At 41.8% G+C, this 24,445-nt stretch overlaps 2 protein-coding genes across 4 annotated transcripts; both read right to left on the bottom strand.

Annotated features, from left to right (window-relative positions):
* Positions 1 to 357: 357 nt before the first annotated feature.
* On the bottom strand, positions 358 to 10,550 carry ogfod1 (2-oxoglutarate and iron-dependent oxygenase domain containing 1). Of its 2 annotated transcripts, XM_060940753.1 has the most exons (13): positions 10,332 to 10,550; positions 8,788 to 8,933; positions 8,650 to 8,696; positions 8,274 to 8,374; positions 8,052 to 8,168; positions 7,481 to 7,572; positions 6,207 to 6,335; positions 5,322 to 5,435; positions 4,457 to 4,536; positions 4,005 to 4,306; positions 2,593 to 2,709; positions 1,139 to 1,197; positions 358 to 686 (listed from the first exon to the last, which is right to left on the bottom strand). In XM_060940753.1, exons 1-13 carry the CDS (start codon positions 10,528 to 10,530, stop codon positions 528 to 530), a joined length of 1,662 nt encoding a protein of 553 aa, XP_060796736.1. In that variant the 5' UTR covers positions 10,531 to 10,550; the 3' UTR covers positions 358 to 527. The 2 variants fall into 2 exon arrangements, with proteins under 2 accessions (XP_060796736.1, XP_060796737.1); XM_060940754.1 differs by lacking the exons at positions 8,650 to 8,696; positions 8,788 to 8,933; positions 10,332 to 10,550 and adding an exon at positions 8,539 to 8,643.
* Positions 10,551 to 12,108: 1,558 nt separating this feature from the next.
* On the bottom strand, positions 12,109 to 21,951 carry acd (ACD shelterin complex subunit and telomerase recruitment factor). Of its 2 annotated transcripts, none has more exons than XM_060940751.1 (13): positions 21,138 to 21,951; positions 19,796 to 19,917; positions 18,634 to 18,724; positions 15,984 to 16,063; positions 15,849 to 15,893; positions 15,140 to 15,186; positions 14,837 to 14,988; positions 14,659 to 14,737; positions 14,365 to 14,529; positions 14,137 to 14,238; positions 12,802 to 13,079; positions 12,619 to 12,695; positions 12,109 to 12,321 (listed from the first exon to the last, which is right to left on the bottom strand). In XM_060940751.1, the coding sequence occupies exons 1-13, from the start codon at positions 21,243 to 21,245 to the stop codon at positions 12,198 to 12,200; spliced, it is 1,470 nt and encodes a 489-aa protein (XP_060796734.1). In that variant the 5' UTR covers positions 21,246 to 21,951; the 3' UTR covers positions 12,109 to 12,197. The 2 variants fall into 2 exon arrangements, with proteins under 2 accessions (XP_060796734.1, XP_060796735.1); XM_060940752.1 differs by having other exon boundaries at positions 12,109 to 12,301; positions 21,138 to 21,948.
* Positions 21,952 to 24,445: the final 2,494 nt, after the last annotated feature.

Here is a 24,445-nt window from a genome sequence, read left to right as displayed (position 1 = left end):
AGGGATAATGCTATGAGACAAGAAACAGGAGTAGAGGACGTTATCAGTGTCATCAGAAAATCAATACATCGCTGGGCAGGACACGTAGCCAGACTGCCAGATAACAGGTGGACTGCTAGAGTGACAGAATGGACACCAAGGAGTTGGACAAGACCAAGAGGGAGACCAAAAACAAGATGGAGGGACAATCTTCCAGGACCACTGTGGACTAAGCTGGGGAGAGGTTCCTCCTCCAGGAGAGAAATAAACCTTAGATTGATTGATTGATTTAGAGTGGGAGTGTAAACTTATGATCACGTCAAAGGAAAGTTTATGGAATATTTCAGTTGTACACAGAAAACGCCATCAAACATTAAATATGAATGAAGCGTGAATGTTTATTATTATTGTATATAAACTGTATAACAGAGGCATGGTTTTATTTATTCATCCATTAATGAAGGGGGGGTGCAAACTTTTGTACGTGTTATGCAGTAAAATGCCTTTGTTGCTGTATAAAGTCCTGATTAAAGTCTTTGTGGTTGTGTTTATTCGTAGTACGTGAAAGAGAAATCGTAAAAATGTGCGAGTGTGTGCTCGCGCTCCTGAACAACGCTGTGATGATTGACGTGTTTGATGAAACTCAGAGTATCTCTGTCTCTGTAGATCAACGCCAAAGAGTTGTCCTCAGGGTACACGGTCAGGAGCTGCGCACACACACACACACACAATTACTACACAATGTACAGTTTTTTTTTCCTCCAAACTCATTTAAATAGAAGTATAAGAGCAGATGTTTAACCTTTTCTCATTAAAGTCTTCAGTTAAATTTTTTTTTTTAAATAAATGAAACTGTAAATGTGTTGAATTGCTCCTTTCTGAGATGGAACTCCTTTTTCAGAGGGAGGAATGTGTGTGTTGTGTCTCTGATGTCCATCAGGAACCTTCAGGAAAGTGTAAAGTAACGAATGACTTTTTACTGTTGGACATTTGGATAAAAATCCATCAGAAGAGCTTTAGGAAGATTCTCTCTCACATCTGTTTCTCTCATTGTTCCTGTGGAACAGCTGCAGATTTAAGTTTGTGTTTTATGTACTGAGGAAGTTTTAACAGCTGCCCTTAGACCATGTGACAAAATTATAGTGATGTCATCACCGACCTCTTCGTCTTCGTCATGCGCGATGTACGATGTAAATCCTCCGAACTCCGCCTTCCAGCCTGAAAGAGAAAAATAACTTTTAATCAAAAACATAAAAGGGGGGCGGGGTTTCTACAATCAAGCAACCAAAATCTAGAAAGCAATAAAGAAAAGGCAATTTCTTGAGAGGGTCATGAGACGAGTGTCTAAGAGAAGGAACTAGAGAGCGACAATCAGATCCATAAGTATTGGGACAGTGATGCAATTTCCCTAGTGTTGTCTCTGTTCACCTCCACAATGGATTTGAAATGAAGCCATCAAGATGGGATTGAAGTGGAGAATTTCAGCAGTAATAACTCAGTGCATTTAATAAATATATCACATTAACTTCAGGAATTACAGCCAGTTTTTCATAGTCCCTTCATTTTTACAGGCTCAAAAGTAACAGGACAGTTGCCTGGACTGATGAGCAGTTTCATGGCCGGTTGTGGCCTGTTTCCTCATTATTTCGTGACACATTAAGGAGACAAAAGTTCTAGAGTTGATTCCAAGTGTTGAATTTGCATTTGGTAGCTGTTCATGGGAACTCTCAATATGCAGTCCAAAGAGGTGTCGATGCAAACGAAAGAGGTTGTCATTCAGCTGAAAACACAAAGCAGACAGAGGCTTTACCTCGAGATGCAAAGAACCAGTCACACTCAAGAAGAGAAAGACTGGATTAGACTTTGTTAGAAAGGCTGCTCAGTTCTGGAACAAGATTCTCTGGACAGATGAAATGAAGATTAACTTGTAGCAGATGATGATTAGAGAAGAGTATGGAGAAGGAAAAGAAGGGCTCATGATCCAAAACAATTATCATCTGTCAAACATGGTGGACATGGGCGTCGGCTGCCAGTGGAACTGTGTGACTGGTGTTTATTGATGATGTGACTGCTGATAGAAGGAGCAGGATGAATTCTGAAGTGTACAGAGTTTTACTTTCTGCTCAGATTTGGTCGAATGACCCAAAACATACCATGAAAGAAACCCAAGAGCTGCTTCAGGCAATGAAACGGAATGTCTTTAAACAGTTGAGTCACTCAACCCAATGTGAGCTGCTTTTCATTCACTGAAGATGAAACAGAAGGCAGAAAAACCCACAAACAAGCAGCAACTGAAGGTGGCTGCACGAAAGGCGTGGCAAAGCATCTCGAGGGAGGAAACTCAGCATCTGGTGAAGTCCCTGCGCTCCAGACTTCAGGAGGTCTTTGACTGTAAAGGATTTACAGCTAGGTATTAAAAAAATAATCTTTATATTGATAATTATGCTAATTTGTCCCATTATATTTTGGGCCTGTGAAAATCAAGGGAGTGTAAAATGTGTAAAAACACACGCACTAGACAAGTGTCAAACTGGAGTAATAAAGGAGTGAGACAGGTGTGAACAGTAAGACAGGAGTCAGAGACGAGTAAGACAGGTGTGATACAAGTGTTACCTGTACATCCCAAATGGAGCAGCAGGTCCAGTGCGAACTCTCTTTTTACAGAGTCGTGCAGCAGAGTGTAATCACCATGAGACCAACGACGGAGCTCACCAACACACACAGGAGGGCCTGAAACACACACACACACACACACGAGGGTAAGTCCAAGCCAAAAAGACCCAATATATAGAAAATTGGTTGCAGCCATATTTATTTTAATTGTGGAAGTTACTGATGAAAATATATGTAAATCTACATTAGTTTTCAAAATTTCAGCTTTCTAGACCCACAGGTTTTTTATTTATGCCATTTTGAAAAATTAGTGAAATTAGACCAGAATGTACCCCCTAAATCCTCACCAGGTATTTTTGGGGTTTTAAATGCATTTTTCTTCTCAGCTTCTAGGCTACACAGAGGTTTGAAATTTGGTAAATTAACTCTCCATATGTTGCTAATCTGGAAGGAAAATACAGAACCTTCTATCTAGAAAATCCTGGCCATACAGTGCTCAGCGTAAATGAGTCCACCCCCTTTGAAAAGTAAACATTTTAAACAATATCTCAATGAACACAAACAATTTCCAAAATGTTGACAAGACAAAGTTTAATATGTGCTACCTGTGCTTCATTTCCATTCAGGGTCTTAAAGATATGATACTTTTTGTGAGGTATGTAACTGAATCTGCCATATTTCTGTAAATATTCTATCTAGAGAGAGCTCCCATTATGTACAGTAAGTGACCAGGCAATCTGGTTTATAATAAGACCAGGTAGTGATAGGAGATGAATACATTTGTTTTCTAGTATTTTTAGGGCCCTAAACCCCACTCGCGAGTGCGTTTTTCTTAATTTTTAGCATTTTTAGGAAGTACCTATGGCCAGGATTTTCTAGATAGAAGGTTCTGCGTTTTCCTTCCAGATTAGCAACATATGGAGAGTTAATTTACCAAATTTCAAACCTCTGTGTAGCCTAGAAGCTGAGAAGAAAAATGCATTTAAAACCCCAAAAATACCTGGTGAGGATTTAGGGGGTGCATTCTGGTCTAATTTCACTAATTTTTCAAAATGACCCAATTCATTAAATACACAGAATAGGGCCCTGACATTTTTTATGAGTTCATATTTCACGAGTATCTATTCCCATAAGCTCTCACAAAAAAAAAAAAAGAATCTGGTGCTGCAACCACCATCTGGTCATTTGGCATGGACCTACCCACGAGGAGAGAGAGAGAGAGAGAGAGAGAGAGAGAGAGAGAGAGAGAGTTTATTGGGTCCAATATGAACACATTAGACTTTTCAAAGAAATAAGTCATGCCTCTGTGCTCATGGTGATGTCAGAGCATGTGACTAAAGGTCAATAAAAGGAAAGAAAGAAGGAAAAAGAAAGAATTCTGTCTCTCTCCAAACTGAGGAAAGTCTGACCACCTTTGGGTTTTTTCTCCATGGATGAAGATGTGCTACTGGGGCCCTGACCATCCAGATCATTTCTCTCATCCTCTGCATTGTCTGTGTTGCTCCGTCCATCCTGCCCCTCGCTCCGTCCATCCTGCCCCTCGCTCCGTCCATCCTGCCCGTCGCTGTCACTCTCATCCTCTTCGGTGGCGAGAGCGTGCAGCCTCAGCCCCGTCAGGTTGGACAGCAGGATGAAGAACGCCTCAGACGAGAGCAGATCCCAACATTCCTTGAGACAGGAGGGCAAATTCTGCAGCTGTGCTCGTGCATACCACCTACACACACACACACACAGAATGAGGAATGGCAGAAAGTCGCTGTGTGGACTCTCAAGTGTGAACGCAGCAGTAATATGATGTAAACTTTCCCTGAATCCCTGGATGACGAGTTAAATCATAAAAACACAAACCTCATCAGTACCTCACCTCTTATTGGGCGGTCCTCTCCTCTCCCACTGGATTTCAGCCAATCGTAACGCCTCGGTCACCTGCTTATATTTCTCCTCCTGATAAACAGAGGAAATGGCAAAGTAACGCTGCAGTGCAAATCAATTACTTATTATAAACAGCAAGTGTTCACTGTTACTATAGAAACGATAACATAAGAACAAGTACATTAATATAAACCTGTACATCTATCTGTCTGTCCTATATATTATATACACACACACACACACGCATACAGTCAGTACCAGTCAAAAGTTTGTACACACCTCCTAATTCAACATTTTTCTTTATTTTTATGAATTAAAATCACTTCCTGTCTTAAAGTAATGATGGATGTTGTTCTGCTTTACTTAGTTGTTCGGTTCTTGACATAATATGGATTACTATAGTTGTGGTGTTAAATAGGTCTAATAGGGTATTTTTAATTATTTATTATTTACTGTTTGAGCTTAAACGCATTAAGACGGTAAGAAACTCGTCCACTGATTACCTTTTGACGAGACCAGGTGACTCCCTCGTGAAGCTGGTTAAGAGAATGATAATAGTGTGGAAAGTGTCATCAAGGGAAACGCTGGATACACTGAAGAATCTAAAATATCAAACTTTTTCTTTAAAAATTTTTTGTTCACCACATAATTCCAGATGTGTTCCAGATGTTATTTCATAGTTTTGATGTCTTCAGTTTTGTTCTACAGTGTAGAGAATCGTCACAATACAGAAACACCCGTGAATGAGTCGAGTGGGGTGTACAAACTTTTGACTGGTACTGTGTGTATGTATATACAGATCGCGCAGTGTGTTTCTTTAACGTGTGCGAGTTTAACTCAGTGGAACAGCGGCTCACCTGGAGGAAGTTCGGCAAGCGGATTTCTGACGCGTCCTCAAACTCCTGCTGCACCTGAGCCTGATACAGAGGATCCATGTACATCTCATTCACCCACTCAAACAACACTGACTCCTGCACACACACACACACACACACACACAGCAGTTAATTCTGGGGCTTCAAATGGCAGACACTTGTGTAGAAAATGACGTGTTCAAGGACTTTTTGAAAATAAAGGTGCCATAGACAATTTTTTTTAACTTTCCTTCTTGTACAGATAACCTGGAGAAATGTGTAGAACATGCAAGAAAAACTGTTTAATCCATGGCCTCAGCACAAGAATGTTATATTGCTGAGAAAACCAGTTGAGGTGAATTGGGTTCTGGTCCAGAGTGCTCGTTTGTGGGTTTTTTCCCCATTACAAAGAAAATCTCACTCTTGACCATCCTCGTAAACCATTTGAATTTTGTACATTTATATTGTTATTATTTGGCTTTCAAGCAGCTGAATGTCACTTAAGTGTTGTGATGACAATCCTTTCTAACGCGAACTCTTGCTATAAAATGCTAATTGAACCACTGCAGGTTCTGGGGGCGGAGCTTTGTGTACAAGGGTTAAAAAAAAAAACCAGAAATACCTCATCCAAATCTTATTGAACTCCACCAGTTTAACTGTTAGAAACCAAATCTTGCAACATTTTGAAAAATCTTTTTTGATGCAAATAAAATAAAGAAAATTAAAATATAATAAAAATAAAAGCAATAGAGGCCAACAGCCTGATATTCAAAACAAGTAAAACTCAACTGAATTTTCAAATGAATGCAAACATTTAAAAAATGGTAAATGCAAATATTTTAAATGCTCTAAGAACAGTGCGAGAGTTTAACCCTGAACCTGACTCACATCTTGGAGGACGTGTGTGAGACGTGGCACTGCGGGTTCAGTGTAGCGCCGGGGCCTCGGCAGGGACGGGCCGTGAAACCAACCACTCAGAGACAAGCGACACTTTTCATTGGTAAGAACCTCAGACACCTGAGAGAGAGAGAGAGAGAGAGAGAGAGAGAGAGAGAGAGAGAGTGTGAGTGTGTCAAAGTAAACGCTTTCACACCTAGGAGTCCATTTATGAACCTGAATCAGAGTGAAATTGATTCTTCCAATTAATTTGCTATTTGGTTCAGTTTGATTTAGTTTCACACTTCATTTCACATCACTAAACAAACCAAAAAGTGAACACTCATTGTCTGGGGTGTGTGTAGATCTGACAACATCCTCATCAAACTTTCATTCATTGGTCAGAAATATGGCAACGGAAAAAGTTTAACAATTGAGTGCATGTAGAAAACGCAGAGCCAGTGCTAAACCGCCATGAGGTAATTATATGGATAACCGCTTTAAGGCATTGTGTGATTATGTTTATTTTTTTCCAAATCTCCAGAACACATTTCTGGAGCACAAAAAAAACAGCAAACCAAAACACAGAGTGTCTGATTCACTTCCTGCAGGGAGTCGACTCAGAGTCGAATCACTTTCTCACTCGGAAGCGGATCGAGAACACAACACTCTGACACTCTCAGGCCCGAGTGTGATCACTGTGTTATCACACTAGGGTTCTGTTCTCTCTCTCTCTCTCTCTCTCTCTCACACACAAGCACTTTCACACCTCTCACACACACGGTTACAGCTCAGTGACTCTCTGACCTGCGGCTCAGGTGTGAATAAAGGAATAAATGGTTTCACGTTGGGTGTGTCCATACAAGACCAAAGACAACACACTACAGAAAACACAGTCTGTTTTTAGACGTTACAATAGGCTAAGTGTCGAATAAACTGTGATGCAAAACAGGAGAAAAACAGAAGTATTGGCACTCAGACGGAAGCAGGACAGACAGTCCCACAGTGGTGAAGTAAAAACAGAAATGAACAGGCTGTGGTGAGGATTTGGTGAGCTGGTTAGTGCCATTTAAGACACAAAAGCAGCAGTTTATGCTTCGTTTAGATTACAGAACACTTTCACTTGCAGCTCTCTGACAGGTTTTGTTTCAGTTTCTCACAGCTGCAGATCAGAGCAGTTAAAAAAAAGACAGGCTGCGTTACTGCATTAATAATGCATGACCAAAAAAAAAAAAAGAATGAATAACCGTAAAATGGACTGTGTGTGTGTGTGTGTGTGTAATGACCTGATGGAAGGAAACAGGAGAGACTTCAAAAAATAGCAAAGTGTTCCAGCAGGGCAGCAGAGACTTCACTACGCTCAGCGGCTCACAATGTTCTACACACACACACACAATATATATTATTATTAGAAGGCTGCTGAATTCTGGACTCTGACTGGTCAGAAGGGAAGGTGTTGATTAATTCTCTAGAACAGCAGCTCTGACAGTAGCACAGCCGCACATCACAGGTTTATATTAATGAACTCATTATATTATCGTTTAATAAATAATATTTTGAGATTTAACATTTGCGGATGGAGTCTCCAGTGTCAGTGCTAAATCTGTAAATGTTTATAGCTGCTATAACGTGACGTAAGAACAGGAATGGACTTGGTTTACTGATGTTCCACAACACTGAATATCTACAGCAGGACATGCTGAGCTTTAGTTAATAAAAAAATTAAATTTCTTTTCAAACGACTAGGGTATAAAGGAAATAAAAACCTTGGGATGTGCTATTATTGCTGTTATAGAAAAATAAACGATTGTGTATTTAAGAAGGTGCACACACACACACACACACACACACACACACCGTCCGTGTTGTATAAATCTAATGTTCCTCCGTCACTCAGGTCCCACTGAGGCACCAAGTAAAAGATGAAGGCGACTCTCCGTCCTTCAAGTTCATCATCGTGACACAGCAAGATGTCTGTGAAAGAGGAAGATGAGGGACATAATGTGGTTACACTCCTCTTCATCTCTCTCTCTCACACACACACACACACACACACACTGCAGCTTGTTATTTCATTACCCGTGTGCTCGTATTTAGCACAGGAAATGTCCACAGTCGGCTCCAAGTCCACTCCTAACACCCCAGACAGCCAAGAGCGGAACTGGAGGAAAAGAAGTGACCTAACGCGCGCACACACACACACACACACTGTTCACACTAATTACATAAAAACACAACTGCACTTTACTACATCTTTTTATACTACTTTATATCTCTTTAATTATTTTATATCTCGTTTTTAATTTTTTTATTCATGTTTAGGTAATGTTGCTGGAGGACTCACAGAATAAGAATTTCATTGTACTGTGTGACACTGTCTCTAGTCCATATGACAAAGTTGAATTGAATTGAGTTCTTACGCTCCAGGAACGTCATAAACACTGAAAGCTCAAACCTGATTTCAGAAATGTGATGCTCTTTCCTCTTCTTCAGATCATCAGACTGTAAAAGACACAATTCCACATTTCTGTCACCATGAATGAGGACGTTAACTCCCAACCTCAATTAAAAACACTGGAGCTGACTGAGGCACCTGCTGGAACTTGTACAGGTCGTTGGACTTGCTGTGGAAACTGAGCCGCAGGAGTTCGTCTCTCAGGTTCTCCACGAAACTTTCATTCTGAACAAAATTCCCGATTCTGCAGTGAGGAAACGGCTCACAGTCCAACTGCACACTGCCTGCACACACGTTCCTCACATCACTTCACATTTATAGAACAAAACGGCAACTCGACCACAGAATTATTGGCACCCGTTACGAGAACAAACAAATATGACTGCGTAACAAACATTCCTCAACTACAATTCACTCGACTTTCATTTCATCAGTGTGAGAAATGAGTCACTTTTCCTTCAACAGCAAGTCATTCTAATACAAACTTATTTTGAAAGTGCTCTCTTAAAAAAAAAAAAAAGGTGGGGAGGATTTTAAAAGTATTGGCACCTTTCATCTCATCTCATTATCTCTAGCCGCTTTATCCTGTTCTACAGGGTCGCAGGCAAGCTGGAGCCTATCCCAGCTGACTACGGGCGAAAGGCGGGGTACACCCTGGACAAGTCGCCAGGTCATCACAGGGCTGACACATAGACACAGACAACCATTCACACTCACATTCACACCTACGCTCAATTTAGAGTCACCAGTTAACCTAACCTGCATGTCTTTGGACTGTGGGGGAAACCGGAGCACCCGGAGGAAACCCACACGGACACGGGGAGAACATGCAAACTCCACACAGAAAGGCCCTCGCCGGCCACGGGGCTCGAACCCGGACCTTCTTGCTGTGAGGCGACAGCGCTAACCACTACACCACCGTGCCGCCCCTGACCAGGAGTCAAGAAAATAAAATTGTCTATGCTCTCTGTGTGGGAGGGGCATACACACTTTCTCAGGTCAGTCACAGCAATAAAAGCCCATCGTTGGCATCTGTGAGCTCATGTATGTAGAAGAGGGTTGATAGCTCTTTCCTCCGAGTGTGTTACGCTCCACTTGACACATCGTGTCTCAGAGGAAGACCGTATTACCCTCACCCTCGGCATGGTATTTCTCAAAGCCAAGGATGTTTTCTTGGAAGGTTGGGTCCTTCAGAGACTCAGCAAGACTCCTTCCTAGTCCTCAGAGAGAAGAATGGAAGAGTCTAGTGAGTGTGCAGGTGTGTGTCATGGAAAAGGTCCCACCTTTCCACATAGGATTGTGGGTGCTTTAAGAATGCACAGGATCCACACATACACTGGCTGGGAATCGATCGAGATTAAACTGGAGGTTTAATAAAAATAAAATAAATAAAAAGCCGTCACAAATTCTGAATGTGGCTGTGGGGTGTAAATACTTTTAAAAACCAATATTAAGTAAAACTATACATCATCCAGTGTGTGTCAAACCTCCAGGTATCATTTACTGCATGTGCTGTTGATCTTTTGTTCATTTTTCTTTATGAATGAGTGAAGATCTCATTCGGTGGGGACTAAACCGGCGACCTGCTTCCGCTCTCTCGTTAAACTCGGGTTTAAACTCGGGTTTAAATGAATCTCAGGGACTCCGTGTGGGTCAGTAAACCACGCGTGCGCGACACACACCGTGACAGAAACTCGTCTTTCTCCTCCAGGCTTCTTTCACTCCATTCCGGATCCCATCATCCTCCAGATCCGAGCGGATAACAGCGACTTCGCCCTCTTTACTCTTTTTCACACTTTTCCCCTCATCACTTTGATCCGAGCGCCGTTTGGGAGCCATCACACAATCCAGCCTCCCCGCCAGGAGCCCAGGCCGTCGCATCCATTTGACGTCATCAAAACGCTCGCGCTCACCTTTCGGTTTCTTCACAACCAGCACCACAATGTCAACAAGAGCAACTTTTACAAACTCAACGGACATCAGGGCAAAATAGTTGAAAAGAAAATAAATAAAAACAAATGAAAATGTTAACAACATGTGACCACTGAAACTCGGAAACTGAATATTGTTAAAAATGGCTCCTGGTCTTTTTCCAGACTTCACCTGCCCAGTGTGTGTGTGAGAGAGAGAGTCTGTTCACTGGAGCCTCAGACTCCTGGTCTTGGCTCACAGAAGTGGAACCTGATGTGGGTTCCCGCTGTTGTAACTCATCCAAATCAAGATTCAATAAGTGCATGCTGAGATACTTTTCTGCTCATCACTTTTGTAAAGGGTGATCGAGTTACCGGAGCCTTCCAGTCCACCCAAACCAGTCTGCCTATTATCCTCTGACCCTCTCTCACCTTGAACCAGTCTGCCCATTACTCTCTCATCTAGAACCAGTCTGCCCATTACTCTTTCTCATCTTGAGCCAATTTGCCCATTACTCTCTCATCTCAGACCAGTCTACCCATTACTCACACTCATCTCGAACCAGTCTGCCCATTACTCTCAACTTGAACCAATTTGCCCCATCACTCTCTCTCATCTCAAACCAGTCAACATTACTCACTCTCTCATCTCAGACCAGTCTGCCCATTACCCCCTGATCCTCTCCTAACGTGGGTGTTTCTGCCCACAGGCTTAACATTTACTGGATGCTTTTTGTTTTTCATGCCATTCTGTGTAAACTCCAGTGACTTGCATGTAAAATTTCCAGCAGGACATCAACAGTTTCTGAAATCCTCAAACTCACAACCATCACATAATCAAAAGGATTATTTTTTTCTCCATTCTGATGTCAGTTGTAAACACTAGCTGAAGCTCTGCTCCTGTATCTGCATGATTTTATGTTTTGCATATAAACTACTGACACATGACCGGCTGAACAGACACCTACACGAGTGAGCATTAAAGTGGCTTTTATTTTTAAAAAATTACATTTATTTATTATTGATGCAAAACCAGTTTGTTACTCCAAGCAATATGTATTTTTATTATTTTGATGAGGCGGCACGGTGGTGTAGTGGTTAGTGCTGTCGCCTCACAGCAAGAAGGTCCGGGTTCGAGCCCCGTGGCCGGCGAGGGCCTTTCTGTGCGGAGTTTGCATGTTCTCCCCGTGTCCGCGTGGGTTTCCTCCGGGTGCTCCGGTTTCCCCCACAGTCCAAAGACATGCAGGTTAGGTTAACTGGTGACTCTAAATTGAGCGTAGGTGTGAATGTGAGTGTGAATGGTTGTCTGTGTCTATGTGTCAGCCCTGTGATGACCTGGCGACTTGTCCAGGGTGAACCTCGCCTTTCACCCGTAGTCAGCTGGGATAGGATCCAGCTCGCCTGCGACCCTGTAGAACAGGATAAAGTGGCTACAGATAATGAGATGAGATCTTCTTGGAATCAAACTCGTTCTTAAACAGGTGCATTAAACAAGTATACTAAAGTATATTATATAATAAAATCTAAAGAGAAATATATTAATAAGAAATAATTGCAAAAATAATTTAATAAGATCATTAAAACAAAACATGACACTATTTATAAAGAACATAGAACAACATATGAACGAGATTTATTTCAACCCTGCAACCTTTCACAGCTCCACTCCACTGCTGACAATAAGCGCACGCTGAGGAGTCCCCAGGTAAGCCACCGCCCACTGCACCAGCTGCTCTGGGACCCTACACACACACACACCTCTCTTCACAAACACATTTTACACAGCAGATAGAACTTAAATAATAAATGTAATAAATCATTCATTTCATACATTTGTTGAGTCATAATCCAAAATAAATGGTTAAATTTATTTTAAAACTTTAATTACTTGAAAACTTTTTTTTTTCTTCTTGGGTGTGCCATGCATTTACAATTAATTAGACACAAAATACTTTAAAGAAAAAAGTAAACAAAAGGGGGAAAAACTGTTAGTGTGTATTTTGGTTGGTTTGCTTTATATTCACCAATTTATTATTTATTTATTTTCAGATGGACTTACTTGCACCGGCTGAGAGCCGAGGCGACGTTTGGACAAGGTTCATACGCGTACGAGAAACTGCTGCCGTCTGAATGGACCTGAGAGTGAACATTTATTTACAACACAACTGACTGAGTGATTCTGTGTGACCATGCCACGTGTGTGTGTGTGTGTATGTGTGTGTGTGTGTGTGTGTACACCTACCCGTCTCTTTTTGGCGGGTGGGGTGTGTGACATGTGGTGTGGTATTTTTGGGGACTGTTCCTCCACACACACGGCTGCAGTGTGTTTGGATGATGTTTCGGGACTCGGTGTTAGCGGCTCCTGATGCAGGTCCGAGGTTGTCGGGTTACTCGGGTGGGCGGTGCTATAAGGAGACAGGCGTGGTCTCTGAAACGGTGGAATGATGATCCCGGACTCAGCCGAGCTGCTGTCGGTGAGCAGTGAGCGGCTGTCCGGCTGCAAGAGTGACTCCAGACTGCCTATAAGTAACAAGAATGACTAGATTTATTACTAAATTAATTATTAAAAAGGTTTTATAATGAGGTATAAATTAACATACAACATAATGAATAAATAATTTTGCGCTTCATTCAGGTTTTAATTCCAAACTCTTTCAAGAAGGACTTACTTTTTTGTTTAGTTTATTGTGGGTTTTTTAAGGAATAAATATTATTTTTACAATGTGACTTTAAAATGTTAAAATATATATATTTTTTAAAAAGCAGCTAATATTACTTTTAATATCAAAATGCACATTACTCAAACAAACACTGAAAAGTGATAAAAGGGCAATAATTTTTAATTTTAAAATCTTTATAAAATCACATAAAACACGACATAAAATCTTATTACTTTTTTAAAATACATTAGTAATATGATTAACTCCTGTAAAACTCCACTATAAAAGCAATAAGGATGTACTATTTAATTTTACAATGTAATTCAATATTAATCTATTTAAGTATGAATAAGTTTACTATGAAATATTAATATTTAAGATGATTAAAATTAATACAGCTTTAAATGTGTATTACTAATGCAAACCCCTTTATGACAAGTCATACATATTTTGAATTAAATATCAACAAACACTGATTGTTGATGCAAAATATTGATATTTATGCTAATATCTACTGAAATAATTCCACAAGTGAGGCAAATTTATATAAAGTTATATTGATTAAAATGAATGATTTCAATAATTTTATATTTAGTAGATTATAACTGGCCTGTTCCGTAACCGATAACACTGTTTAACTCACACACATTTATACTGAGTTGAATTTTTTTTTTTAAAGATATTTTTTTGGGCTTTTTGCACCTTTATTGGATAGGACAGTGTAGAGACAGGAAATGAGCGGGAGAGAGAGACGGGGAGGGATCGGGAAATGACCTCGGGCCGGAATCGAACCCGGGTCCCCGGATTTATGGTATGGCGCCTTATCCACCTGAGCCACGACGCCCCCGAATTTTTAACTTAAATCTGGAACATTGTGTGTGTGTGTGTGTGTACTGATTCAGTAAATAATAAATTACTCTCTGAAGATGTTGGAGTTTCTAGCAGGTCAGCAGCAGGACAGAACATATCCCAGGGGCTCTCATGTTCCCTGCTCTCTCCTCCTCCAACACAGCAGACCTCTGAGAGGCCGAGAAGAGAAGAGGTGTGTGTTGGGGTGGGGTGGGGATACAATAACATCACAATAAGCTCCCTGGAGTAGCATTTACTCTCCTCAGCATTTCCACATCACTGCTCACGTCTCCTACCTGGTCTGGTGTTGTTTAGCGTGAGCTGATGCCCATCTTCCGGCCTGTCGGAAGCCACAGTGGGTGAGTCTCCACCCTGATCCTGCGTCCTGATTGGCTGCTTCGCCGCTTCAGCTACACAAGGAGGCACCAGGCCGCTCGGAGTTTCGCTCACACTCAACACACCTGAGCACGGGAACATTTACAGAAGAAACAAAAAAACATTTATGAAGCAGCTCATGTACTCGTCTGGTGGAATTCCCGAAGGTCCGTAATGATAAGGAGCAATTAATTAGACGGAAGACAGTACAGTACCGGGATCAGCTGTCAACATGGCCCTCTGCTCCTCTGGGATGACGAGATGAGACACAGGAGTGCTGAAACACTCCTCACCCTGGAAAAAAAAAAAAAGGCACGCACGCGCGCACACACACCCTGTTTGGATGTTGTACTGACATCTGGTACCACCCAGTTACTATGGTTACGGGCTTACCTTGCAGCGAAGTCTCTCTCGGTGCCAGTGAGTAGGTGTGGCTATTCTCAGGTGACCCATGGTGGGTGCGGTTATTTTCTTGGTCGCCTCATTCAGGAGGTCTGTGATGATGTCATTGTGCCACGCCCCCATCAGACAGGAAAGTGGGAATCCTGTGAGGAAAAATTTCCAACAACAAAAGAACATTAAATATACTTTTTGTAAATACGATTCAAAGCATGAGTCAGGTTTAGATGTAGAGGTGAATATAAAAGGTGTGTATGCACACCCGTGTGTGTGTGTGTGTGTGAGAGAGACACCAGCCTGACTGTGAGTTCACAGAAGTGACTGAACTCTCCTTCATCAGGGATCTGCAGTGAACATTAAGATACACAGCATCAGCGTTTATGTGAATCATGAAAATCTATTCAGTTGGGGGAGGGGGAAAAAGAACCCCGCTCGTCTCCGAGGTTTCTGTCCTGAGATTAACGTGAACCTCGAATGATCGTCTTCAATCGTACGATTATTGTTGAATTCCTGCGAGTTTCTATTCGGATTACACTGTGAAGTTTAAATCGCTTATTTATTTCACTTAACACACCAATTTAATGAACATTCTGTAAAACTCGAATGCATTAAATGAAAAATAAGACCAGCTATTCAATCAGAACAAAAGTAAAAGTAATGGCACCCTATAAAAGGAGGAGCTGCATTGCCAGATTAAGCACACACCAGGATTAGGAGGCGCTCTTTCACCATTTAGTCGCCGTTTTGTTTTTGACTCTCTATGAGCTTTGCCTTTTATGGTGTTCTGTGGGTGTGGCTAAATGTTAATCAGCTGTGACATGAACACGCAGTAATTTATGGCATTTGTTTATTTGTCTGGAATTCTTAATTCAGTTCCATGAACACGTTTACACACACTTTTACTGAAAGATAAATGGGAATGGGGACAAAGGAAACACATTATGCGTCTCTCTCTCTCTCTCACACACACACACACACACACACACACACACACGTATATACGTACCGCCATGTCTTCAGGATTTGTTCCCTGACTGATGGCAGCATCGTGCTGAAAGTGAAAGAGACAGAAATAGTTTGGCTTTTTAAACTAAACTGAGTATTTAAAATATAATGATTGTGTCTGATGGAAATGTCTTGCCAGCTCGGGGGGCGGTGATGCCGACTGACTCGACCCACAGTGATGATCTGATTAACACGGAGATAAAACTGACAGTTTGTCTGAAAAAGCAGGAAGAAAGAAAAGAACATGACTGAAGGCTGAAATAAAAACAGTCCACTGTTGAGTGTAAAAGTTTACATCCTGTACAGTTTAGTATTTTGGTAGGGAGGGCTGGAAGAGCTGCTCAGAGAACGAGGAGTTATAAAAGCAAAACAGAACATCTGCAAACTTTTAACCTGATTCTTAACACACTATTTTACCCCCTGATTCTCTCCCTAATGTAGTCATGGCCAATTCCCGCCCACCACACAGCTCTGCCCTATCACACAACAGGGAGGGTGAAGTGCATCACGTTTCCTCCGAAACACACGAAATCAACCGATTGCATCTTTTCAAACTGCTGCTGGTGCACCATCACAAACTCGGAGGAAAGCGCTATCTGCCCACTTCTGCATACATGACTGACTAGTGTCACTGTAACTGACGGGGGGGGGGGGGGGGTGTATACCACCTGAGAGTACGGCCAATTTTGCTCTCTTGAGCTCCTGGCCACAGATGGCTGTAGCAGCATCGGGATTTGAACTCACGATCTCTTGACGATAGGGCTGAAAGGACAGGCGGAACACATTGCTGTTTACACCTGTGTCTATCACGCGTCTCCAAGGTGTCCAGCTGATCATGCGTTCAGATTTCATTACTGCCTACATCACGTTTCCTGTTATGTCCTTATCAGAGGACACATCAGGATGCATTCGCGTTTACACCACAAATGACACATGGTTAAACGCGTCCCAGATCACCTCGGCAAGCGGTGGAGTGAATGTGTCTTCATGGTTGTTTATAATTGGATTTAACGGGGGCGTCGTGGCTCAGGTGGTTAAGGCGCCATACCATGAATGCGGGCGACCCGGGTTCGATTCCGGCTCGAGGTCATTTCCCGATCCCTTCCTGTCTCTCTCTCTCCCGCTCATTTCCTGTCTCTACACTGTCCTATCCAATAAAGGTGCAAAAAGCCCAAAAAAATATCTTTAAAAAAAAAAATAATAATAATAATTGGATTTAACGCTGTCCACCTGTGATCCAAGAGACATTTTAATGCCAGGTGTAAACAGGATCTCTTTAATAGTTTCTTTTTTGTTACTTGGGATAATAAAGGATATTTTTCTCGCGGTCCAAATCCTGCGCTCTGATTGGCTGGCGAGCGGGTCCGTATCCTACAGTACAGACCCTGGTTACGGACCTCTGGCGACTCGCTCGTTCACAACAACAAACATAGTCACATTTTTTGTCAACATTTATCTTTTTTTATAAGATTTATTTATAAGATTATCAAAAACCTTATAAATTTTTGCCAGCATTTCTCAGGAGAATAGCATTAATTTTACAGCATGGATAGCGATAACGACAGTGTTCACAGCAAAAGTGAGTTTTACTCCCCTGAGGAAGAAGAAATAAAAGAAAACATTTCAGGAGGAAGCTAAAAACCTGTAATTTGCTAACGCTGAGCAAAAGCATGGCTGAATCCTGAATGAGTCCTATTTGTATAAATAGGGGACTACATAGGCGGCAAAATGTAGTGTTTTTCCTGCCATGGAAGTGCACTTGTATACCGAGGAGGAAGCCATTTGCATCACAGCCGTGAATGAGGATTCAAAATGGCGGCTCGGCTCGGTTTTCCCTTTCGGACGTTCTCTCGTTTTCTGTTACAATTTGGTAAAGAAAAAAATAAATATATTATTTACCAGCTTAAGGTCGGTCCGTATGGTGAAATACTGTGACCTCGGCCTTGAATACTGACCTCGGCCCAGAGGGCCTCGCTCAGTACTCTCAAGACCTCGGTCACGGTATTTCACGATACGGACCTCCCAGCTGGTAAATAACACACACACACACACACACACATATACACACACACACATATATATATATATATATATAAAATCAAACACTAAATGTCTTATGGTTATTAGCTCATCCAGCCGACACGTAATAAATTTGTCATCATGTGTTGTCCGTCATCCATATTTTACGAAAATCGCTTCCTCTCTCAGTTCTTCACTGATTTTTATTCTTTTTGGCAGGAAGGTCGGTCTGCCTGGGGTGCATATAGCTTCTACCCAAATTTGCATAATTGCAATTAATAATGAAGATATGGAGTAATTAATTCTTAACAAGCAGTTTCCACACAAATCGCTTCTTCTCCCTCAGTTCTTCACTGATTTTGATTCTTTCTGGAATGAAGGTAGGGGAACCTAGGGTGCATATAACCTCCACCCAGATTTGCTTCATTACAATTATTAATGAAGTTATGGACTAATTAAGCCTTAATGAGCAGTTCAACAAAAATCACTTCTTCTCGGTCAATTCATCACCGTTTTGAATTCTTTCTGGTAAATCGGTTGGTATTCCTAGGGTGGATATCGCTTCTATATATAGCTTGTATATAGTGTATATAGCTCGCAACATTTATTGTGCAAGGTGGCCCACTTTAGAGCGTTCCTTCTGGACTAGACGGGGCCAGAGTGAGCTACACCCTCATTGACGGTCTCATTAATTTATTTAAACTTTTTCACGCAGTTGTTTATAACAGAACATATCTGAAGGCCAGGAATGTGTTTCTCTGCTGTACCAGCTCTGGGTCCATGTGGAAGTTCAGCTGAAATTTTCGCACCGACACCGTTGTGTTGTCCAGACCGGAAAACGTGTCTCTCTCCTCTAACCTGAAACACACACACAGTTCAAATGTTTATTACGGACACAAACCAAAAAATATAACTCCAGGTCGAGGAAAATTTACATTTTTTAAGCTTGGTTTTGAAAAATAATAATATTTAATTTTAAATTAATATTAATACTACTTTAAAAAATATTATTAAAAAAAGAAATTAATTAAAATAATAATAATGAGACCTTTAATTACTATTATTGATGCAATCCCTTACATGACAATCCATACAGATGATAATTATTTTTAAATAAATATTTATATAAAAAGGTATAGATATTAAAATGTCTTATTGATGCAAAATCCTGAAAATGTCATAAAAAAGTAACAAGTTGAGATATTTACTTTCAAAATCTGTTACTTTTGAAATATGACTTTCAAAGGTAATATTACTTTTTTTATATTAATAAATTATTACAGTGTGTACCCATATATGAAATCCATAAATATTTATAATTATTACAAAATAAATACATTAAAAAATACACACAGGGCTCAACACTGACCTGCATGAACAGCCTGTAGTTTCAGAACAAGCTATTATAATAATATTCTACAGAAACATAATTCCTAAAATAAGGCGCATTTTACGAACATAAATACACCAACACATACATTTACATCAAGTGACCAAAATTATTATTCACTTCTAAAACTTAAATATTTGGTACAGGACAATTATCCTTCGCTTTAATTTATTAATCTATTTAACTCTCACAAGAACTCATAAATAAAATTGAGTGTATATGTAACTGTATCTGTCTTCAAAAGCCTTGCAAAGCTGAAAAATCTCTTTTCTCAGTTCTATGTATATAACGCTTGGTGCTAAAATCCACCTGGAGTGAATTCATTAGAAGGTAAACCTGCCGTCGCGTCTCATCGTGCAGAGTTTGTGTGATATTTTAGTCTTAAAAATGTTTTTAAGTGTGTTTTAGTGCGTTTGCTGATTTAACACAATAGGCTGCTGCTGCTGAGGATGATGATTCTGTAAAATTAGCTGAGGGCTCAGGTGTTTAGTCGTTGGTGTCATAACACGTAGTTAATAAGTTGTGTGTGTTGTACTCACTCCTGCATGTGCTCCCAGGCGGCGGTGCTGAGCACCGCAGGGATGAACATGGTCCCATCAGACAGGAACAGCATGCAGGCATCGCTCTCACCTGTGCGCTGAGACTCGGTCAATTCGCTCACCTACACACACACACACTTTATTAGACAGAGACACAGTACACATATGCTCTCCATTTAAGACAGCTATGGTTTATTAAGGTGTGGCTCTTGGGGTGGCACAGGGGAAAACTTGCCACCCTTTAGAACAATCTGCCACCCCAGTCCACCACACCAACTCCCATCTCAATGGCACCGTCATTCCAAATCAAGAAAAAAAATCCTGAGAAATTTTATGCATTTCAGATTTATGCATCAATCTGTAGCTTGAAATCTTACATTCTGTAATTTTTCACTTTGCTTTAGCCCCGCCCCATATTGCTTTGGAACTTTCCACCTGGTCACGCCCCTCAAAATGTTCCAACAGTCAGATATTTCAGTTTAACCAATAAACGTGCAAATTTGATCTAATAGATTTTGCTTCAGTTACTAATGAGCATCTTTAGAGAACCTGGAGAAAGAAGGTGCTACAGTCCTGTATATGATTTTATCATGTTTTAATTTGTTTATAGATTTGGATACATGCGTGTCATACCTGTTCCTTTTCTTCTACTATTTGTAATGTTTGGTAAATGTATGTTTGCATTTAAAAACATGCAATAAACATAGTAAGAAAGTTGTATATAATGACGTAATGTTAAATTAAGATTTGCAATCATGACACTTATTTAGATTTATGGATGCATTTTAGAAAGAATACGTGAAGGACAGAAAAGCAATCAAAAGTGATACACGGGCGTGGCATGAGGACAAAAGCAGCAGCACAGTGAAAGATAGAAGGTAAAATCTTAATGTCACAGTAGAAAAAGCTGCTTTTTAAGAACTAAAACACTTCTGAGTTTGTTGGAGGTAAAAACACTGTCCACTATTAAAAGCAACCCAAAAGTCTCAGGATTTCACTTCACTGGGATGAGATACAACAGAGAGATGGTATTATTTCTTTTCTTCTTTCCATCAGTGAGCTACAGAAAACATTTCAAACTGAACAGGATAGCCTTCACTGCTTTCCTGGAGGGGTTGCTTTAATAAAAAAAAAACAATTCTATCATGATGACTGTAACCCCCCAGTGCACTGCAGGTCACTTTCATCAGTGTGTTGCAGTGGTGATGCACGGAAATGCAATCACAGCCTACGTCACACTCATGGGCGTGGCTGACAGCAGAAGAGGGGAGTGGTGTAGCTGTGAGCCCAGGACAGGGTTCGTGCTGACAGGGAAGAGGCAGGTTGGGACTCGGAGCCTCACCCCGACCACATGAGCTCTCACGCCGAGGTCTCGCTGCTCTTTGCCGTAGTTGTGAATCAGCTGCTCGACCCACGGCTCCGGTTCCCTCTCGGTCCTGTAGCGCCGCATTACAGCCGAAAAAGGCTTAAAAACTACTCTTTTTATTTCTACTCGAGTTAAAAGCGCGCACGTCACGGAAATTTCCACTCAAAACCCCTCAGCTGAACGGTGCACTCTTGTTTTCGCTCCGTGCGGAAACACGTCTAAGGCTTTTAAGTTCCGGTTTGGATATAAAGCGTCTCTTGCTGCCCTCTTGAGGAACATTTCTGGTGAAACAGAACCCTGTGCGGTGTTTAAACCACCCCAACACCATTTCTACAGCACCATTTCACTGCTGTACTGAGAATAAATCCAAATATAATAACGCGCTATTTCCATCGAAGGGCAAGTTCAATGGGTGCCAATACTTTATGCAGCGCTACAGACTGACCAGACTAATTATTCATAGATTACTTGACGAAAGTGGTAGGTGGAGCTGAGAGAGAAAGGGGAGGGGTGTTTATAAAGTAAACAAATAAACAATGTGAAAGGAAAGAAAGAAAATAACTAAAAATAAATAAACATTATGTAAAGAAAGTAAGTCAGTGATCAGTTATTCGTCTAATTACAGAGCTGTGTGACCTGAGTGGTGGGAGGAACTGAAAACAGCAAATGAGTGGGTTTTTAATGCTCACAATAATATTAAAATTTAGACTTTAATGAGAATGAAACTAGGGGGCACGGTGGTGTAGTGGTTAGCGCTGTCGCCTCACAGCAAGAAGGTCCGGGTTCGAGTCCCGTGGCCGGCGAGGGCCTTTCTGTGTGGAGTTTGCATGTTCTCCCCGTGTCCGCGTGGGTTTCCTCCGGGTGCTCCGGTTTCCCCCACAGTCCAAAGACATGCAGGTTAGGTTAACTGGTGACTCTAAATTGAGCGTAGGTGTGAATGTGAGTGTGAATGGTTGTCTGTGTCTATGTGTCAGCCCTGTGATGACCTGGCGACTTGTCCAGGGTGAACCCCGCCTTTCGCCCGTAGTCAGCTGGGATAGGCTCCAGCTTGCCTGCGACCCTGTAGAACAGGATAAAGCGGCTACAGATAATGAGAAAATGAGATGAGAACGAAACTGGAGTCGTGATATTTGGACGTGTTCTCTGGAACGAACTGTAAAACCCACTGGAATAAATCTGGCTGTGATGAGGGACAGTGATTAGAAATAGGATGAACAGGAACAAGTCCGGCTTTTTTTCAACTGGGCCTCTTTTTGAAGGTCAAGTCTTTTTCATGTTTAATGATCTTGAAACACATTTCCTCTGTAATGACCTCTTCACTGGCTCACCGCACAAATTAGGATTGATTTTAAGATTTTTATATTTGCCTAAAATCATTAAAAGGTGCCAGCTCCACCCTTTCTGTGACTTTTACAGCCACATGTCCCCTCAGGGTCACTCCAGTCCAATCACCAGCTGCTTCTCGTCGTCCCAAAATCAAGGCTCAAGCACAGGAGAGACTGCGTTTTTGCAGTTGAACGATTTGCGTCTGCAGGTTAGATGGACTCCGACACCACCGGGTTTTAAATCCTGTCCTAAAACGCATCTTGGCTTTTAACTCACTATGAAAACTGCTTGTTGCCTTCTTTTTCTTCTTATTCTATCAATTATCATCATCATCATAGGTATCCCTCATTAAGAGTAAGATTGTCCATTAGAGAAAAAAAGCTTCATTTGTGCACCTGTAGGTGACTGATCAGTCCGATGCGAGAGCCACAGCTTTTGCCACAAGAAGCGCATGTGTGGATGGTAACTGACGGCTGACCAGGAGCCCCGTCACGCTCCTTGCGGCGCTGGCGTTTATCATCTGCCTTGCGACGACGCTCTTGCTCAAACAGCACCACGCCCTCCTGAACGATTGTTCGCCATTCAGCCCTGTCATGAGCCAAGTCTTCCCAGCCAGCTAGGCCAATATTGCAGGCTTTTAGATTTGCCTTGATGTTATCCTTGGAACGTTTCTGCTGTCCACCCTGTGATCTATGTCCTTGGCCCAGCTCCCCATATACCGTAGGACTTGCTTTGGAAGGCGTGAGTCCTCTAGCCTGATGACATGCCGAGTCCAATGGAGTTGATTTTTGATAACCATAGCTTCAATGCTTGTGCAGTCGGCTTCCTTGAGAATACTGTTGTTTGTTCGACGATCCTGCCAACTCACGGCAAGAATGCAGTGGAGACACCGCTGATGGTACTTTTCAAGGCATTTGAGGTGACGCCTGTAAGTTGTCCAGGATTCTGAACTGTGCAGGAGGGAAAGTAGCACGACAGCCTTGTAGACCAAAATTTTTGTATCGGTCCTTATCCCTTTCTCCTCAAACACTCGCACACGCAGCCTGCCAAAGGCGCAGCTTGCAGCCTTGAGACGATGTAAGATCTCAGCATCAATATCAGCCTTTGTGGAGAGAATACTGCCTAGGTAAGGGAAGCTCTGGACGTTCTTCAGCAAAGTCCCACTAATCTTAAGAGAAGGGGACATGGGTTGCTGACCAAGAGCTGACTGGTAGAGGACTTCCGTTTTCTTGATGTTTACGGATAGACCAAGACTTTCGTACCCATATGCAACTGCATCTAAAATGGCCTGTAGCTGACTCTCTGAGGTGGCACAGACACAGTTATCATCAGCGTACTGAAGCTCGATCAGGGAAATAGTTGTGGTCTTGGTTCTTGCCTTCAGTCTTCGGAGGTTAAACAGCCCCCCATCCATTCTATAGACGACCACTACTCCAACGGGTAGTCTGTCTTGTATCAGGTGAAAGATAGCCGATATAAAGATAGAGAAGAGGGTAGGTGCAATAACGCAGCCTTGTTTTACACCAGTCCGCACCTCGAAGGCTTCGCTGTCACCTGAGCTGGCAATAACTCTGGTGGACATGCCGTCATGAAGAAGTCTGAGGACGGAGATAAACTTTACAGGACATCCATATTTAGCCAGTAGTCGCCACAGTGCTTCTCGATTGACTGAGTCAAAAGCCTTTGTAAGGTCTATAAAGGCCATATAAAGCGGTTGATGCTGCTCTCGACATTTCTCTTGTAACTGTCGGGCAGTGAATACCATGTCGGTTGTCCCTCTGTTAGCTCGGAAGCCACACTGAGATTCTGGTAGGAAGCTCTCGGCATATGGGTGGAGACGATTGGCGAGGATTAGAGCAATGATCTTGCCAGTAACAGCAAGAAGGGAGATACCATGATAGTTCCCACACTCCGATTTGTCCCCTTTTTTAAAAATCCTCACCGTGTCTGCATCCCGT

This window comes from Neoarius graeffei, chromosome 15 (genome assembly GCF_027579695.1).
Source record: "Neoarius graeffei isolate fNeoGra1 chromosome 15, fNeoGra1.pri, whole genome shotgun sequence".
In the NCBI taxonomy this organism is placed as follows: domain Eukaryota; kingdom Metazoa; phylum Chordata; class Actinopteri; order Siluriformes; family Ariidae; genus Neoarius; species Neoarius graeffei.
The sequence above is the reverse complement of the archived record's forward strand: the minus strand, read 5'-3'. Positions and strand labels throughout refer to the sequence as shown.

Excerpts from the sequence above, each read along its gene's own strand:
- ogfod1 (XM_060940753.1), bottom strand. The coding sequence starts at position 10,530 with ATGCGACGGCCTGGGCTCCTGGCGGGGAGGCTGGATTGTGTGATGGCT. Across the intron at positions 6,336-7,480 it reads CTCCTGTTTCCTTCCATCAG|GTGTCTGAGGTTCTTACCAA; the intron begins GTCATTACACAC and ends TCTCTCTCTCAG. Across the intron at positions 4,307-4,456 it reads AGAGGACCGCCCAATAAGAG|GTGGTATGCACGAGCACAGC; the intron begins GTGAGGTACTGA and ends GTGTGTGTGTAG.
- acd (XM_060940751.1), bottom strand. The coding sequence starts at position 21,245 with ATGCGGCGCTACAGGACCGAGAGGGAACCGGAGCCGTGGGTCGAGCAG. Across the intron at positions 16,064-18,633 it reads TCCACATGGACCCAGAGCTG|ACAAACTGTCAGTTTTATCT; the intron begins GTACAGCAGAGA and ends CTGCTTTTTCAG. Across the intron at positions 14,989-15,139 it reads TTCTGTGAACTCACAGTCAG|GATTCCCACTTTCCTGTCTG; the intron begins GCTGGTGTCTCT and ends TTTTCCTCACAG.